Source organism: Heliangelus exortis, chromosome 2, assembly GCF_036169615.1.
Source record: "Heliangelus exortis chromosome 2, bHelExo1.hap1, whole genome shotgun sequence".
NCBI lineage: Eukaryota > Metazoa > Chordata > Aves > Apodiformes > Trochilidae > Heliangelus > Heliangelus exortis.
The window spans coordinates 98,067,832-98,081,776 of NC_092423.1; the positions used below are offsets into that span (position 1 = coordinate 98,067,832).

Genomic DNA, 13,945 nt, shown 5'->3' on the forward strand with positions numbered 1-13,945 from the left:
TAACCGCCCTCCTCGCGCTAACGCCCGCCAGGGGGCGGTGACGCCGTTGCCCGCGCCCGTTGGAATGGCGGTTGGGGGCGGCACCTCCGAGCTCCCTTCCCCCCGACTCCTGGCGGGGCGGGAAGCGTCGCGTCTGGTCTCTTCTCCTAAGCTGCCGCCATGTCGCTGCCGCCGGAGAAAGCTTCCGAGTTGAAGCAGATTATCCATCAGCAGCTGCTCAAGGTGGGGGTGTCTCCCTGGGGGAGCGGCGGGACGACTTCTCCTTCCAGGGGAAGCCCCGGAGGGGTGGAGAGTGCTGGGGGTATTGCTACTTTCCGTATCGGAGGTGCGGACCTCCAGCCCTTCTGGTGACAGTAGTGTCAGCTACGGTGGTGGCATGGTATACAGCCTGCTTTGTTATTCCAACTTCAGCCTCATCAGATGGTTTCCAGGCGCCGTTTTGCCCCTTTCCGGGGGGGCGTAGGGGCAGTGGCAGTTTGCGATCTCGTCTGAGCGCTGCCCTGGCCTGCGGCCTTTCCGCCGCCGTTTCCTGATGCCTTCACTCCTTGCCCTCATCTTCTCCTTCTTGAGCTAGGGAGAAGTGGAGCTGAGGCTCCTGCCGTCCTGGCTGCCCTCCCTGCCGCCTCGTTACAGCTTTTTTCTGTGTCGCTGTCCCATTCAGGGGCAGGGAGAAACAGCCGGCAGTGTCTGCCGGCCAGCCGGGGGAGGGAAGCCCGAGGCTCCGACGGCCCGATCGGGGGGGTCAACACGCTGAGACTTGTATTTGTAGCATATAGTACATTTTCTTTCAGATGGATGTCCATGGCAGGATAAGGGAAGTTCTTGCTGAGACTATACGTGAAGAGTTAGCACCTGAGCATCAGCAGCTCTCCACAGAAGATCTGATAAAAGCATTAAGACAACGAGGAATCATTGATGATGTTATGAAGGAACTTAAATTTGTAACTGTGAGTAGCTTTTAGAGAGTGAAAATACATTCGCTTATTCCTCTGAGTTGGTGTTTTGACAGTGAGATCTTGCTACTTCTAAAGGTTTGTAGTGGCTTTACTGATTTGTGACATAATAGTAGCGGAACAGCTTCATGCATATGATAAAATTGGTTTAATGATAATACTATATTGAAAGTATTTGTTCAGTTTCATTACATGTCAAGTACTGGACCTTCAAGTATTAGAACATACCTGAGGAATGGCATTCAGTTGAAATGGAGGATTCTTTAATTTTTAGAAGACAACAGTAAGAGCATTGCTGCATCCCTTAATGCCTTAAAAACTGTTCATTATAATTCCAGGATGTGACTGAAAATGAGAGGACTGCAGCTCCGAAACCATCAACGCATTTTGTTGAAAGAGAGCCACCAGTTTTGAAAAAAAGTATGTTGCTTATTTTTAGTATTTGGATTGTAATTTTGAGCTAAATTTGGTGTATATGATTTTTGAACTCTGAATTAGTAATCTAGTATGAACTGGCGTAAAGGTGAATGTTTTTTCTGCTTATCTAAAAGAAATGAAAGTCATGTAAGCAATAGTAATCAGTGTCACATGAAATGTCACTTTTTAAAAACTAAATGTATTTAGTATTAATTTCCATAAGTTTTAAAATCACTTTATTCTAAACTCTTGTGTCAAAAGCATTTATTTCTTTTTTTAGTCGTATGTTAACTAACATTTTCACGTTTCCTGAGATCTGTTTGTAGTCTCTTCATTTTTATTGCTACACTTTACAGCTAACATTGACCCAACACGGAGGTATCTTTACCTTCAGGTTTTGGGTGGAAAAGCTTTTCTGGAACATCTTCAGGAACCGGAGCCTCTGCCTGGCCAAATATGTTCTACCTTCACTCTGTGTTTACATTTTCGAAATCAGCGCTTCCGTTCTAAACCTGTACCCTGTGCCTGTGAGCCAGATTTTCATGATGGTTTTTTACTTGAAGTACACAAGGAGAGCCTAGGTAAGGAGTGTTGTGGGTTTTAAGCTGATGCTATTGTGTTTTTTCTGACATCAGAGTTACTGTGAAAGATGTTTGGTATTACTCGTTTCTTTTCTTTTTTTAATGAATGTTGTTTCCTAAAGAAACTGATTACTGTATTTGACTATGCCACTTGTAGATATTTCTGTACTTTTGCCTTTTCCACTTTAAAATGACTTCTGAATTCAACCTACTTCATCCATAATTGGCAGTGACATAATATTTATGATCTCTGAGACTAAGGTGGCTGTGATTTAACTTTTTCCTGAAAAGTAGAAAAGGGAAATGTAAATTTGTCGTCATACGGAAGAAAAACATTCAGTGTGAGTTCAGTTTGCCCACCAGCAGACAAACACCTGCAGAGGAGTCAGTCATCACAACCTGTATTATTGTACTTCTATTGCTAGACAGGGAACATGGAAGGAGGAAAGTATGTTACAAAATGACTTGCAGATATTGTCTGAATCCTGTAGAAATCCAGGATAGCTTATGGAATATTGGGGAACAGAGAAAAAAACAGAGTTACTGGAGTTGAACTTGGGGAAAAGGGTGAATATACCAAAAATTCAGAGAAAACCGGATTTTGTTAATTCTACTTCTCATGGAATATTTTTTATCATAGGGACAATCAGACAAAAGGTTTTTTCTAAATACTGATGTATAGTAAGTTGACCAGACACATTCCAACTTAATAAAAGAATATTTTCCAGTTGCTTTTACTTAGTGGTGTTTCCATATTCTTTGCTTTCTTCAATGCTAATTTAATTTTAATTTTTGTACAGTTGAACCAATTACACTGGAGGACTCAAATATAGGAATCTGTATCTGCACATTAACTGTAATCTCTCTGTAGCTCTGTCCTAAGCAGAGTTTGATTTTAAGATGGAATCATTGCCTACATTTCGGACAGGAGATATTTATAAAAATGCAATACATGCAACATTCTGTAAATGCACGCTTTTTAAATTTTGAGGAGGACTTGACATAATAATATTCTTGCTATCTTGGTTTAATAATGGCAGGTGATGGAAGCAAAATGGTGGATGCAACCACTATGTTATCTATATGTGATCCAGTGCATATAGTTCTGATCAAAACAGACACTTTTGGTGAGACAACACTAGTAGCATCCTACTTCTTGGAGTGGCGATCAGTCTTGGCTGCAGAGAATGGCATAACAAATGTTGCTGTTGAACTCCTGGGTGTAGGTAAGGATTGATAATAAGGCTGTAGTGATGACTTAACTGGTACTGAGTTTGTTTTTTGGTTTAAAGCAGTATTTATGATGTAGTTTAATAACTCAATATAACATATCCTTTCGGAGAAAAATGGGCAGATTTTTCTGTTCCAAAATACTAAAAAATGTATTCCAGATCCTGTGTAATAATGACCACTATGTCTGGGAACTCCCACTGTTGATTTTCTGCAAAATTTGGATATGCTATCAAAACCAAACAAACCAAACAAAAACTAACCCATTAATCTCCAGGAATATATCGGACTAGTGCACTGGAGAGTAAAATCCAGCTTATGTTCCCATAATATCAAACAGGCAACTGCTGGAGAAAGTGATCTTTGCTGTGCTGCCATTTATTCCAGTAGCTGGAAGAGTGCTTTCTGACAGAAGGGCTTGAACATCTTTGTTTAGGTGCTTAGCAGTTAGTACATGTCTATTTTTGTATATCACTTGTCCCCACTCCCTATTCTAGGAGTTCCAACCTAAGTTTTTAGGACATTAGGATATAGTGGATAAAGACTACATTTGGGACCTGGTCTGTCATGATTTCCTACATTAACTATCTTGGATTTTTTGATAGTTTCAAAAGAGATTAAATTATACCTTCAAAATACTTTGAAGACTGGATATTCTGAGAAGTTATTCTTGATTGTCATGACTATTGCCAGCATTTTTTTGTCAGGATTTGATGCAGTGTTTCATCCAGTGAATACAAATCTAGAATGTTTATTTGCTGATATGTTTGTAATCTTAATTTTCATCTGAAAATGCTGTAATTGGCAAAACTTCAGTAAGCAATATGGATTTGAGTAGTCTCTTAAATTGAGAGCTTTGATTTCTAATGATTTGGAAATGCGTAACATCTAAGTTGAGTTTAATACTCAAACGGGTGATGTGAGGAGCTAAATCTAATTATCATTAGCTAAATCTAATTATCATTAGCTTTTTCCGAAGTAATAGAGTATCAGTTCAGTAAATGTAGTGCTTTTTATCCTCTTCTGAAGTCATGTCTTTGCATAAAATATATCAAGAACATCAAAGAATGCTGCCATCTCAGATAAACAAACTACTATGAGAGGCTTCTGTTGCTTCTAATGCTTATAATCCTGTCTCTCTATTGTTTTGTAACACTTCTTGTTCTTTATATAGTTCCAATTTTTCAGCGTTATGCATGAGCTTGAGATGTGTGGGGCTACATGGCTTTTGTTTGTTTGTTTTTTGTTTTTTAAATCTGATTAATCTATTTGTATGGCACTCTGGGTCCTTAACAGCAAACTGTATCTTGGGAAGATGAAAGTCACTAATTCCCAACTACTTAAAATTGAGCTACCTGTGTTATGAGTAGTAATAATAGGCACGTTTACTGTGGATGCTCTCTACTCTGTTTTTGATGCCTATTCTATATGTTTCTAGAATGCCATTTATCTCATGGCATTCTATGAGCTATGCCATGAGACATATGTCCCAATATGTGCTGCAAAGAGGGCCTTGTGTTATTTCATATCAAGATATCTACCCTTTTGAGCAGATTATGCTTTCTTACAGCCTCATTTGAGTTTGAAATTTAAATAAAGATGCCTATTTTGCATATATTTAAAGAAATTTAGTTATTTTTTATGATTATGTAGCTGACATATATATATTCATTATTTGCTTCTGCCTGGCTGAATGACCTAAGTAAATTGAATTTGAGACAACTGATGAAAATTTCTTTTGGTTCAAAGGTACAGAATCAAAGGTTTCTGTTGGTGTTTTAAACATCAGACTGGAAATGTATCCACAGCTTAGTAAGACACTGTCTCCAGAAGTAACTAATACTCAAGTAAGTAGAATTAATTGTAGGTGATGTGGGTTTTTGAATGTTTAAAAGTAAAAAAAAATGTTTCTACTGAACATTATGTCATTTGAAATACTACTTCAGTAGTTTTTCTAACTGTCAAAACTTAAAGGAGAAAAATAAGAAAGATGCAATATACCTAGTTTTTTGTCAGGTAGTGTATGTTTTCTTGCTCTTTCCCATGTGAAACAATAATTTCAAGTCAGCCATTCTGCCTGGAAAGCCTATGTTGGCCTGAAGGTGCATGCAGACTTTCTTCTGCACATCAAAAGATGAGTAATGCTTCTGTTAAGAAATTAATTGCTTAAGAACACTTCTTCAATCAATTTTTATATACGAATCTACAACAAGAAGAGTACCTTGAAGTTTTTGTTTATTGCTTTTTCCATTAAAAATACTATTCAGAATTTGCATGTCACACTTTAAGTAAAAAGCTTTATTTTACGTATTCCAGGATATGGTGTAAATGTACTTATCGATTAAGGATTTTTGATTTTTCTGATTTTTTTTTTCCTGTTTGGAGTTAACATATACATGATTAGTTATGTTTTTCTTACCTGCAGTTTGGTTTGGAACGTCAGAAAACAGCAGAAAAAGAACGGTTATTCCTTGTATATGCCAAACAGTGGTGGAGAGAATACCTACAGATAAGACCTACACACAATTCAAGGCTAGTAAAGATTTTTGCACAGGTTTGTATATTTTACAGGTGGACAAATGTAGGCAGCAGGTGCCAGGACTTGCCGGGTGATGGGCCCGGACGGTGCTCGCCCCGCCTGTGCCCAGTTGGGGCTGGCCCAGGTGGGGCGTGCACCGTCCGGGCCCATCACCCAGCAAGTCCTGGCACCTGCTGCCTACAGACAAATCCTTTCTTTATTTTTTGATATATTTTGAAGTTTGTATGCCTATATAATCTCTGGATTTATGATGTGGTTACATTCAGGTCAGTTCTACATGTGGTGTATCGTGCAAGAAACAAATTGTGTTCTGATTTTGTGTATTGAAGCTTAGTGGTAGGATGCAGAAAGAAGGGTTGCTCCAACCATCTCTGATGTACGAGGTGATAAAGCTGTTTAGGTTTTTCCTTGAATAATCACAAATGTTAACAACCTAAATGATCTGTGCAAACAATTTCTAACAAATTTTATACCAGATAAAACAATTATAAAAATGGACTAACCAGATCTGCTAGAAGAGATCCACACAACATTTGAGCTCTGTGTATGATCTGTAAAACACTCCGGTTAATTTCACACAATAGTTATGGACAAAATTATTTTAGGCTAAGAAATTACTGTGCCAGTTGCTACTTGGTAACTGTGCCTCGGTAAAAGGAATGGCTTGATCCTTGTGTTCTTCATGCTATGAAATTAGCTTTTGTAGTAGCAGTTCCCCTGGCACAGATAATGTGCAGTGGCTTACTATTACTATCTTAAAGTAACATCCTGAAGTGATCTGTGTCTGCTCCTTCTCTTCAGTGAAGTAACAGCTTCCATTCTGGGCATGTTGTGAGTGTTAAGTAGTGATGTGAACTTCTAAATCCACCAGCAGCTGAGTGCCCCACTCAGTCACTCACTCCACCCCAGCAGGGTGAGGAAGAGAGTAGCAGAGGGAGAAGTGGGGGAAAGCTCATGGATCAAGATAAAGATAGTTTAGTAAGTGAAGGAGAAGAAGAGAGAGTGAGAAAAAAGTTGAGGTTAGTCAGCTAGTTTCCAAGTAGCTGCAAGTTTGGAAGAAGTCTGTTCCCCACCATACCAGTTTCATTACTGAATGTGGCACTAAATGGCATGCAAGATTCCTTTGATCAGGTCAGCTGTCCTGGTTGTGACCCCTCCCAGCCTCTTGTCCACCCCAAACTTCAAAACAGAGAAAGCCTTGACACTGCACAAGTACTGCTCAGCAACAGCTAAAACAGTGGTGTGTTACCAACACTTTTTTGGTTGCAGATATAAAACTCAGTTCTATGCAGATCCAATATGGAGGCTCAAAGGTTTTAGGGCAGGGTATATAGAGAAATAAATATATAATTAAATAGGGAATTCTGAAACTGGGAGCTTGGCTGGGAACATGAAGTAAAAATGGGTCTTGTCCTATTTTGAGGATAAAGCAATGTATGAATTAGTGGTAGTCTATGTTCTGCTCACAGAAAGCTACAGTAGGGTTGGGAAGAAAGTTGGCGGGGAAGGGTTTGTGGATAGGATTATAGAACTAGGTGCTTTGTTACAGATCAATATAGAAACCAGCAGCTGTCACGTTTCTGTAGGAGTTAGGCTGCTTGCTAGTTCAGTACCTATAGAGTACTTGAGTCCCCTACTGGCCACAGCAAGTATTAGTAAAACTGGCTTTAGCAACGTTTCTTATTTCTGGGAACAAAAGTGAGATTATAAGAATAGTTTGATAATTCAGTTGCCATCCAGTTTCATATGTGTAATGCAGAAGCATACACTACATATATAAAACTATATTAAATAATGAATCCTGCCTCTGATTTTTATTTTATTGCTTTCAAGCTGAGAAATAATTTTCAACAGGATTCCAGTCAGCTTCAAATAAATGCTGCTTTTCTTGCACCAGCTTTCTGGAAAAGCATGACAAAACCTTAATGGGAGCAATATATGACTACAGTAAAAATACAAGACCATAATTCCCTGAAACTGTAGAGACCTAAAAGGTTTGAAGCCCTTTTTAAAAAATATATGAACATAAAAGTACCAATTTAGCCCATTGAGGAAGAGTTTTATACTTTTTGAAATAGTTTTAATAGTTGATAATTGTAGTATTTCCCTGAAGCATATAAAGAACCTCACCATTTTCCAGTCATCTTATTTTTTTTTAATTTTTAAAAAGAAATTATGAAGTCTTAGTATTATTACTCTCTTTTATTTCTATAAAACTAGGTTGTAGGGGGGGTGTTTTTTGGGTTTGTTATGTGTTTCAGTGTGTGTGTATGGAGCTTTGTTTTGGTTTTTTTGCTTGATGATTGTGTAGAAATTTATGGTGAGCGGAGCATGAAAAGTGTCTCACCCATTTAGGAAAATAAATTGCAGCCTATGCTGCTCCAGGTGTTTGAACATTTCGTCCAGAATGTCCTCTGAGTGACATCCAGCAGAAGAATCTAACTGTAATGTCTCTAAATCTGAGTTGCTTTAGTTGCTTTTTTGTCTTATATCTTAAATCTAGAAGTATTTTTGTGTTCTATTTTTGAGTGATTGATTTTTGAGTTTCAGAAGAAATTAATCCCATTGCAAAACAGCTTAAGTTAAGATTAAAAAATTCTTGTGATATTTGCATGGCTGTCAACCATATTTTGTATGTTTAGGATGAAAATGGAGTAAACCATCCAGTGTGTTCATACATCAGACCACTTCGAGCAGGCCGGTTGCTAGATACACCTCGACAGGCAGCACGATTTGTCAGTGTCCTGGGTTATGAAAGAGCTCCTGTCATCGGAGGAGGTGGTGGCAAACAAGAACAGTGGTGCACCCTTCTTGCTTTTTTATGTAGAAATAAGGTATGTGAAAATAACACTTATGTGACACCATAGAATTGGTGTCGCATAGCATACTGTGACTGAAGTCAGTAGTTTGAAACAGGCTGCAAATGCACTAAATACAGTCTGGAGAATTCTGTTCTAGTAATTTGTTTGAGATCTTTTTAAAGATAAACAGCAGTACATGAGAAAATTTTGGAGCAAACTTTCTGTACTGCTGTTGTTGGGGTCCATTTGTCAATACATCTGTTTGAGAACAAGCTTGAATTTTCTTCATCTATTTTTCTGAGAACCCATATAATTATTCAGTGAACCCCTGCTAGTGTGCAGGACACTAGTTTAAATTCTGGACTTATCCAGCAAGACTCTGAATTATTTAAAAAAAAAAAACCTATGGTGGGGTTTTTTTGTTTGTTTTTAGATGGCTTAAAATATACTGACAGTCTTTACATTCCATTTTTGCAAGATAGGGATTTTTCACTGAAAGTTTCTGTTTAGTTCTTGGTGATCTGACACTTGTGCCATATGATTTTAATAAAAGGAAAAAAACCCTCATATGGTTATTGTTCTTCTGTTGTATGAATAAAAATAATAGTGATCCCTTTTAGTTCTTCTTTGGAGTGGTCAATGCTTTTCATTGCCGCTGAGATACTTGTGCTTTCAAAAATAGTATCACTGAGTTTGTAGTAAAAATATGTGGTGTTCTTGGCATCCTAATTTTTAGACCTGTCACAAAGACCACCCAGAACAGGCATTAGCTGTAGTCTCTGAAGATTGTCGTGCATAGGTACCGTGTAAAGGCACTGCTGGCTACCCACTGGCTTTCAGATGGAGGTGGTGATCACAACTTTTGAGTTCGAGGACTGTTGTGTTTTGAGGCACAGAGGAAGGGTTTCCCCTAAGGCAAGAATAGAAAGCTGTATAGAAAAAAGCTGAATATAGCCCCTGAGACACCAGCTGAACCATTATTATTGTTCTTGTGGAGAGTCATATGGCATTGTAAGATGAACACAGGTTCACTAGAAACTTGTTTAAGTTTACTTTTCTCCATATTTCCCTTTAACATTATGGTACAGGAAGGTTGTGTTATCTGTGTAATGAACAGATACATCCAAGAACACCAAATTTTCAACATTCTGAATAGTATTTGGCTAAAAAGCCTTGCTCTTCTACTTCTATGTGCTGTGCTTTGTATTATAAAGGTTTCATTGCATGAGGAGTTTTTGTTCTTACTTTACAGCTAAGATTTGTAAAGAACTTTAGACAATTAATATTAGACTTCACACTGGGAAATTGTTTTCCGTGAATTATCAGTGGTAGTAATTATGAAAGAAATGTTTTTCTGACTGAAGGAAAAAGCAACTGATTTATAGTTAGATCTGTGGGGGAGGCTTTTTATCTTTGTTTAATTTCTGACCTTTGATAATACATTCAAGGCAGTGAAATAACGCTAGAATTACATTTTATTAAGTGAATAAATTTCTTAACTGAGAAAATATAGTGTCATTTCTAGTAATACCTCAGGTATTTGCCTCACATGTTTTTTGCATTTAATTTGAGTATTGGTTTTGTCTTCATGGGTCAATAGATTCTGGGTTTTTACCTGAAGATATCTGTACAGTAGTAAGAAATATTTTCCAGTATTAGTCATACATGATACTTGAATTAAAAATATAAATAGTCTAACATTAGAACCATACTATTATAAACTGATTTATTCTATTACTGAAAATAAAACCTTGTCGAGTTCAAGCTTAAAATACTGATTTCTGATACATACCTCAGATAAACAGGAAGGAAACATGCCTGGTTAAATAATGGTTAGAGAAATATCACTATTTTTTCTCAAGTTTTATCCATGCCTGATACTCAAACCAACTTACTACTATTTGCTCCCTAGGGTGACTGTGAAGATCATGCCAACCTTCTGTGCAGTCTTCTTCTTGGGTTTGGATTGGAAGCCTTTGTGTGTGTTGGAACAAAAGCAAAGGGAGTCCCCCACACTTGGGTAATGACTTGTGGGACTGATGGGGCAATTATTTTTTGGGAGAGCTTAACAGGACATAGGTGAGTGAAAGGAATGTAGGAGAACTGAATCATGTATATTGAGGTTTGCATGGGATGCTTTGTTTCTTTTGCTGTTTTATCTTTAATACTGTGTTATATAACTGTCATGTAATCCAGGTGACTTGTGTCTTTTAATCTTTTACTGCTTTTGTTTGGAAAATAACTGATTCAGTGTGTGGTGAAATATTTCAGCAGTTTGTTTTCAGTGTCACTAATTCAGTTTTCAGTGGCTCTAATACCATTTAGTAACTGGTTTGTGTCTTATGGCAGCTGATTGCCACTGATGCTACTGCTGCCATTGTTTGTAAAGAAGGAGATGAAATCTGCTGTCATTGTTTAGGAACCCGTATTTGTTTCCTTATTTCATTTGTGAAATCAGGATTGCATTACTTTTTTTCCCCTGCAGAAATCTCTGCAAGTTCTGTGATACTCTCTCACTTGAGTCATTTTACGAGGGCACACATGGTTATTCTGTATTCCAAAGCTTCTGGAATCTGTTACATCCAGAACTGAAAAAAAGCAGTTCTGTTTTGTCACTGTTTTTGTATCCTGTAATTAGCATGTGAAGACATAGATCTCCAAATGTGATGAGTAGCGGGGAAGTTGTGTGTCTGTGTGTCTTTGTTGCTGTAGTTACAAAATTTAATTTATCTTAAGTATCTCCTAGATTAATCGTCTTATTTTTCTGGATTTAGAAGTTATGTATTACTTCACTGTATATTATGTTTCCATTGTGTATAATTACTTTTCTGTATGCTGGGGTTTTTGTTTGTTTATTTGTTAAAAAAAAAAAAAAGCTATCAGCCATTTCTGCTTTTAAATATAGTTTTTTATCTGTCTCATCTAAATACTTTTACCTTGCCTTGAAATAAAGTGTACTAATAAGAAATTGGATGTTTTTGATTAGGTATGTCCACAGACCTATCAACCCTGATGATCCTCCAATAGTTCAACAGCCCAAGCCACTGTATCCTTATCGTACAATAGGTTGTATCTTCAACCATCAGAAGTTTTTTGGAAACTGTCAGCCCTCTGATGCTGTGGAGGTCTGTGTGTTTGACCTGCATGATGAATCTAAATGGAAACCCATGAGTGGAGAAGCAATAAAATCTGTATGTTCCCCAGGAGCAACATCTTCAGTTCTCCCTTTTCCTCCTCTGTGTGCTTCCTCAGTAGATGCTGCTGTAGTAAGCAATGAGATAGAATTGCAGCTGAGAATACTGGTCTCTGAACACAGGAAGGTAAGTCTGTTTGAAGACTGTAGTTGATCTGTTGCAATAATAAATGTGCATGTTTTTACTGTATACTTGTTTTGGATAGCCATTTGTTAGTTCACATACTCAGGCCTTTGTAATGTTTTCCATCAGTTTTTGTGGAAATGTGGTATATCAAAAGTGAAATAACTGATAACTGTTTGGAAAGATGGTGCCTAGCTTGTTTAGACATCATACTTATTATGATTTGTAGCCTTCTGTGTGGGCTCTTCCCCAACCCTGCCTTTGCCTCTTGCTCTGGGTCTGTGATCTTCAGTTTACTGGCATCTGCAAACTACTTGAGCGGTCAGTAAAAGAGCTAAGAAGATCAAATCAAAGTGGGCTTTGCCTGTTCATCACAAATGTTTCATGATCTTACTGTGACTGCTTTACAAAATCAGAATGTATTTCTCCAAGTTAGTTTCTTCCTTTATCAGGATTTTTACAAGATGGGTGATGTGCCAGAAATTGTTATTCCCCTGCTGGATATAAAGGAGTTGATATTTTAAATCCCTGATAGCTTATGTCTGTATTTAACTGGTGGGGATTTGGGGTTTTTTTTTTGTTTTTTTTAAATTCCCCACACTGTGCTCAAACTTTGGTGTGGCAAATAACTCTGAGAGTATGAGTTTCATGCAATATTGAAGACATAAATGGTATATCTTTCTATTTCTTGGCACTTGTGGGCCAGTAGGAGGATGGTCAATGTACATGCATATGTGTTTTGGGGAGCTGTTGTGCATTGTTTTTTCAGAAGGGGGTTTCCATATGAGATATCAGAAAAATGTGAGGACAATTTTAGTTGATCTCTTCCACATTTTTGCTGTATATTTATGCACTATGTCTGCATGAAATGTAAGAAGAAGCTGTACGTTAAAACATTTAATTTCAACTCTGCTGGTCTTGTTTTAGTCTAATAGTCTAACTTCATTTCTTGGTAAATATTTGATACTTTGTTAATGGTGTTTGATTCTTCCAGTCAGTGTGTAAGTCAGTATACCAATCTTACTGCTTCATGAGTTCACTTCCATTAACTACAAATTAAAGATTCATCATGGATTTATTTGAATCTGTACAGCATGCAAGCTTAGTTTTATTCTAACCTTCATTCTGCATGGTTGTCATCATTCTGTGACTTGCCTCACAGGATCTTGGCCTTTCTACTGTTTGGGATGACCATCTGTCCTATCTGTTGTCACCAGCATTAGCAGCCTATGAGCTTGAACGTACAACAAGTGTTTCTGCAGGAAATGAAGAATTTCAAGATGCTGTAAGAAGAGCAGTACCTGATGGTCACACATTTAAAGGGTTTCCTATCCATTTTGTATACAGAAATGCCAGGAGAGCATTTGCCACCTGTCTTCGGTAAGTTTAAATGTAAAGATACATATATATTAAGACCAAATACTAATACTTTATTGTGAATTACAACTCTTTAGAGAAAATTATTTAGAACTGGAAGAAGAATTGTGTGGTATTTGTAATGGCGCATGAGACATGGAGCTTTTATGTTGCATTAGTGAATTCAGTGATAAGAGACTTCTCATTCTTATTAAAGAATAAGGTGTTAATTTCTCTGCAGTTGTTAATAATGACCATTGGCAGTCCTGTTTTCCTCCAGTGCACTGTAGAGCAATATTATTATTTGTAATGACAGACTCATGACACTCATTACTAGTCACATTTGAAAATTTTAATAATAATATAATAATATCTGCTATATCTTGTTTTTATTCTTGTCTTATAGGTCTCCTTTTTGTGAAGAAATAATCTGTTGTAGAGGAGACCAAGTGCGTCTTGCAGTTCGTGTACGAGTGTTTACATACCCTGAATCTGCATGTGCTGTCTGGATCATGTTTGCTTGTAAATACCGTTCTGTCCTCTGAAAAAAACCCAAATCATTCAGAGCTTTTTAGATCTGAAAAATAATGTATATGGATATAAAATTATGCATTTTAAGACTAATGTATTTTATATAAATGCCACTATTTTTAATACCACAGTGTGTGTATTGAAGAGGATTGTGTACACAGAAATAATTGTATTTATAATGAGAATCTTTTTTAATAAAAGTTACTTTTAGTATGTGGAA

General features: G+C 37.3%; 1 protein-coding gene across 2 annotated transcripts; it reads left to right on the forward strand.

Annotated features, from left to right (window-relative positions):
• Nucleotides 1–48: 48 nt before the first annotated feature.
• Nucleotides 49–13,945, forward strand: CEP76 (centrosomal protein 76). 2 transcript variants are annotated; one of them, XR_011724475.1, is made up of 12 exons: nucleotides 49–222; nucleotides 792–947; nucleotides 1,292–1,373; nucleotides 1,727–1,951; nucleotides 2,992–3,177; nucleotides 4,931–5,028; nucleotides 5,607–5,735; nucleotides 8,363–8,554; nucleotides 10,434–10,600; nucleotides 11,508–11,841; nucleotides 13,056–13,218; nucleotides 13,601–13,945. XR_011724475.1 is itself a non-coding variant. In XM_071737108.1 (12 exons), exons 1-12 carry the CDS (start codon nucleotides 160–162, stop codon nucleotides 13,737–13,739), a joined length of 1,989 nt encoding a protein of 662 aa, XP_071593209.1. In that variant the 5' UTR covers nucleotides 49–159; the 3' UTR covers nucleotides 13,740–13,945. The 2 variants fall into 2 exon arrangements, 1 of the variants encoding a protein (XP_071593209.1); XM_071737108.1 differs by having other exon boundaries at nucleotides 13,001–13,218.